At 39.9% G+C, this 5503-nt stretch overlaps 1 protein-coding gene across 1 annotated transcript; it reads right to left on the minus strand.

The window, feature by feature from the left end:
- Positions 1 to 2208: 2208 nt before the first annotated feature.
- Positions 2209 to 3201, minus strand: LOC132871286 (trace amine-associated receptor 13c-like). The gene has a single exon (XM_060905406.1). The coding sequence runs from the start codon at positions 3199 to 3201 to the stop codon at positions 2209 to 2211; it is 993 nt and encodes a 330-aa protein (XP_060761389.1).
- Between the last annotated feature and the right edge of the window lie 2302 nt (positions 3202 to 5503).

The raw sequence follows: 5503 nt of genomic DNA on the forward strand, positions 1-5503 counted from the left end.
GCCAATACTTTGTAGAGCCACTTTTGTAGAGCAATTACAGCTGCAAGTCTCTTGGGGTATGTCTCTATTAGCTTAGAATATCTAGCCAATGGGATTTTTGCCCTTTCCTCAAGGCAAAACTGCTCCAAGTCTTCAAGTTAGATGGGTTGCGTCGGTGTACAGCAACCTTCAAGTTATGCCGCAGATTCTCAACTGGATTGAGGTCTGGGCTTTGACTCTGCCATTCCAAGACATTTAAATGTTTCCCTTTAAACCACTGTAATGTAGGTTTAGCAGTGTGTTTAGGGTCATTGTCCTGTTAGAATGTGAACCTTCATCCCAGTCTCAAAACTCTGGCTGACTCAAACAGGTTTTCCTTCAGAATTGCCCCATATTTAGTGCCATCCATCTTTCCTTCAATTCTGACCAGCTTTCCTGTCGCTGCAGATGAAAAACATCCCCACAGCATGATGCTGCCACCACCATGGCTCACTGTAGGAATGGTGTTCTCACGGTGATGGAAAGTGTTGCATTTGCACCACATATGTTGTTTCCCATGATGGCCAAAAAGATCAACTTTAGTCTCATTTGACCAGAGAATCTTCTTCCATGTATTTGGGGAATCTGCCACACGCTGTTGGGCAAACGCCAAATGTGTTTTCTTATATATATTTTTTTTCTTTAAGCAATGGCTTTTTTCTGGCCGCTCTTCTATAAAGCCCTGCTCTGTGGAGCGTATGGCTTAAAGTGGTCCTATGGACAGATACTCCCATCTCCGCTGTGGATCTTTTCAGCTCCTTCAGTTTTATTTTTGGTGTTTTTGTTGCATCTCTGATTAATGCCCTCCTTGCCTGGTCTGTGAATTTTGGTGGGCGGGGCCTTCTCTTGTCAGGTTTGTAGTGGTGCCATAATCTTTCCATTTTGCTATATTTGATTTAATGGTGCTCTGTGGGATATTCAAAGTTTGGGATTTTTTTTATAACCCAACCCTGATCTATACTTCTCCACAACTTTGTCTCTGACCTGTTTGGAGGCTCCTTGGTTTTCATGTTGCTTGCTTCGTAATGTTGCAGAGTCAGGGGCCTTCCAGAGAAGGTTGATTTAAACAGACATCATGTCACAGATCATAGGACACTTTATTGCACACAGGTGGATCTTAATCAACTAATTATATGACTTATGAAGTTAACTGGTTGGACCAGCTCTTATTTAGGGATTTCATATGAAATGGGTGAATATCTATGCACACTCCAGATTTCTGTTTTTTCCTCTTAATTATTGTTTGTGTCACAATAAAAAAACAAAACAATTTGCACCTTTAAAGTGGTAGGCATGTTTTATAAATAAAATGATGCGAACCCCCCGCGCCCCAAACAAGCCATTTTTATTCCAGCTTGTAATGCAACAAAATGGGACAAACAACAAGGGGGATAAATACTTTTATAAAACAATGTAGGTTGCAGGATAGGAGTGGGTTCATGGTTGATGGTTGTAGATGTCTGAATTATGGATCATGCATTGGCCTTAGTGTTTCTGGAACCAGTACCATTGGAGATGGTGACCTGGAAAGGTGTGAAGAAGAGTGCCCACATTGCCTGACATGGATTCAGCCATTTTGCTGTCTTTAGATATTGAAGGTTCTTAGGATCAGAGAGAATAACAAACGGATGTGTGGCCCCCTCAAGCCAGTGTCTCCATTCCTCTCAGGAAAGCTTTACTGCAAGAAGTTCCAGATTCCTGATGTCATAATTCTGTTTAGCTGTTGAGAGTTTCTTCGAAAAAAAAAGGCAACAGGGTGTAGCTTGGGCTTCTCCCCAAAGCGCTGTGACAACACCTCTCCCATTTCTGTCTCGGAGGCATCTACAGCCATGATGAATGATTTGAAGGGTCTGGATGTCTGAGAATTGGTGTTATTGTGATGGCTGATTTGAGCTCTTTGAAGGCATCCTCCGCAGCCTTGTTCCACTCGAAGTGCTTGGGACCTTTCTTAAGCAAGATGGTGAACCCTCTGATGAACCGGTGTGAGGGTTGTGGCAGGAAGGGCATCTGGCTTAAAATTATGATCCAGTTATTATGACATGGCTCAAGAGGGTCCAAATGGAGCCAGAATGGCAGCAGTGCTGGACAAGGGAGAAGAAGATAATGATGAATATACAGTAAAAGCAATATTTGGGAACATGATCAGGTGGAATTAAAACAAAACAAAACAAAACAAAAAAACCCATCTGTTTATGAAAATACATTGATTAATGCAGAGTCTGTTTGGAATATTTGCAGAGTGATAATTAATTTAATGCACCTCCTAAACCATGGGTAAAACAGAGCATAAATAAATGGATTAATGGTGGAATTAAGACAAATTATGAAAATGATTGTTGTAAAAGTTTCTTGCTGGACTTCAATAACATAACCTAAAAAACTGGAAATAAAATATGGAAGTAAACAGATCAGAAATACAGACACTAAAATGCCGAGGACTTTAGCTGCTTTTCTCTCAGATTTCATCGAGTGTGATGTGATTTTCTGTGTTTTAGACCGTGTGTAATTATTAAGCTCTCTGATCGCAGTGGCATGTTTCTTAGCAATCACAAAAACCCGAGTATACAATATGATTATGACAGAAAGTGGAAAGATAAAAGAAAATACAAGCTCAATTACAGACCAAACCTCATTTAGAAAGTAAAAACACTCTCCAGGACACAGTAAAACATTCATGAAGTTTCCATTGAAATATAAAAGTGCCAAGTTATAGACCATCAATACACCCCAGTCAAAAACAATTACAACACGAGTGATCCTCACAGAGACATGGTTCATGTAGAGAAAGGGGTTTGAGAGAGCCAAATATCGATCCACAGCAATCAGAGCAATATTATAGACGGACACGATTGTGAGGAAACAACTTATCAATAAAAGGTAGAGACAGACACCTCTCCCAAATATCCAGCATGACTCGATTATCCAGATTAACATCGGCGGCATAACAAAAGCACCAATGAAGAAATCCGACATGGCCAGAGAGAACACGAGTGTGTTTGTTGGTGTGTGAAGCTGCTTGAAGTGAAAAACAGAGATGATGACGAGCAGATTTCCACACACTGTTAGAAGAACCACAGCAGCTGAACACACGTACAGTAAGATATAAACTACAGGAGATGCAGATCTCTCTGGACAGGAGAAATTCACACAGCGATCAGATTGGTTAAACTCCATCAGGTTCATGAATACAGCATTTCACTAATGCCTACAGAGCTAAAAGAAACCCCTCATGTATCACATGCTACAACTGTAAACCAGTGTGTAAGGTCACAGTTGAATAATTTTTGGGTCATGCAGCTCTGGTGCTTTTATAGTATAGAAATAGATTACGCCCCCTGAGTTTGAGTGACAGCATAATACATATGAGGGAATATCATACCTTGTTTGAACAAATAGGCAAAGTAGGCATTGTCAGGGTTGGGAGGTTACTTTAAAATATATTCAAATACAATTACTAATTCCCTGGTTAAAAATGTGGTCAGTAACCTCATCCAAGTATCACAATATTCATGTCATTTGATGAGTTTTTGTCACCTTTTCTGCTTCAAAGACACAATACTGGTGAAATTTCCTCCCAGTGAAAGCATTTCTTTCACTCCAGGCCATGATAATGAATTGGTTACTGTAAGATTAGCTGTGGTTTCACTCAAGACCAGAGTGGTGTGACAATAAAGTCAGAGTATACATGCATTCAGCTTGTGTAACAGCAGAAAATCGTGAATACTTTGGAGACAGCCATGTGCATGTCCATGTCCGTGTTGTGAGAAGCCATGTCCACGGAAGCATACTCCGCCCTGAGACTCGTGAAGTTTTGTAATATGTGTGTGCGTATGCACTGGCAGTATACTGTTCATTTTAAAACCTATTTTGAAATTGTAATTCTGCTAACAATCCCCGTTTTTACTAAATGAATCTCTACCTTTAGCAGAACACAGTTATCTTTTTGTATCTTAATTCCAAAACATCAAATGATATGTAAGTTGTGGACACATACTGTATATATTATTATTACCTTGCCTGGGACGGAGTCCACCAGGTGGCGAGGTATTGTTTTTGGTGGGGTTTCTTTGTTTGTTTCTTTGTTATTTTGTTATCAACATTATGGAAAAATTGCTGGACCAATCATCATGAAACTTGCAGGATAGATGGGTATTGGTCTCAAATATAACCTCCAATATTTTAAGGGTCATCCGTTCAAGGTTAAGGTCACCAAAAAGGTCAAAATAATTTTTTTGCGATATCTTCCTTCATATTCATCATATTTACTTCAAACCAAATCCAAATTGTTCATCTTTCAATTCTGCTTCCATTGATATGCTACATGATGGGGTATCTCTCATAGTTTCTTTGTGGTTGGGGGTCAAATATCAGGCGGGTCAAGTCATTGGTGCTACCACGCGAGGTCTGTTTGCCTGGCAACACTTGTTATTATTATTATTATTATTATAGCCAATCAGTATGCAAATCTGTCGAACAACTACACAGCAAAAAAAGTGCTTATCCTGAGAAAACCTGGCTTGTAGATCAAGAATAAGTGTGGAAAAGGATGACAAACACATTTTCAGAATAAATCATTACGTGATAGTGAGTGAGTGGCTGTGTCTCTTCATGCAAACTGCCACACTGCCATCTGAAATACTATCCAAAAACATGCCAGCTAACATGCCATGATCTTAGACACAGTATTTGATGCAGTATGATCATCATAAATAGGAGCCACAATTAGGATATTAGATAACCTATTTTTAATCAATCAATTAATTAATTAATTAATTAATTAATTAATTAATTAATTAATTAATTAATTGTGGTTGTACCCCTGAGACACTAGTTTTATATGAAACTGTTGTGAATATTTTCCATAAAATGTGTTTGTAAATAATTCCACATCATTTTTTAAAAAGCAAATTAAAAATAAGCACTGTATAAAAAACACTCCTTCAGTCTTGTTTAAATAAAGATACAAATTTTGTTGTCCAGTGGTCGTGTTTATGAGAGACGTTGCCTTGTACTTATGATTGGGCTCCCTGTGGTGGTACACGTTTGTACACACAGATTCCACATGGTCAAGCCATCAAAAATCAAGTCGATGTATTACCGTATTCTCTTAAGTATGGGGCTCTGCTATCAAAAAAAATTCTCCACATATGATCTCATCTCATCATCTCTAGCCGCTTTATCCTTCTACAGGGTCGCAGGCAAGCTGGAGCCTATCTCAGCTGACTATGGGCGAAAGGCGGGGTACACCCTGGACAAGTCGCCAGGTCATCACAGGGCTGACACATAGACAGACAACCATTCACACTCACATTCACACCTACGCTCAATTTAGAGTCACCAGTTAACCTAACCTGCTTGTCTTTGGACTGTGGGGGAAACCGGAGCACCCGGAGGAAACCCACGCGGACACGGGGAGAACATGCAAACTCCTCACAGAAAGGCCCTCGCCAGCCACGGGGCTCGAACCTGGACCTTCTTGCTGTGA

Source organism: Neoarius graeffei, chromosome 2 (genome assembly GCF_027579695.1).
Source record: "Neoarius graeffei isolate fNeoGra1 chromosome 2, fNeoGra1.pri, whole genome shotgun sequence".
Classification (NCBI taxonomy): domain Eukaryota; kingdom Metazoa; phylum Chordata; class Actinopteri; order Siluriformes; family Ariidae; genus Neoarius; species Neoarius graeffei.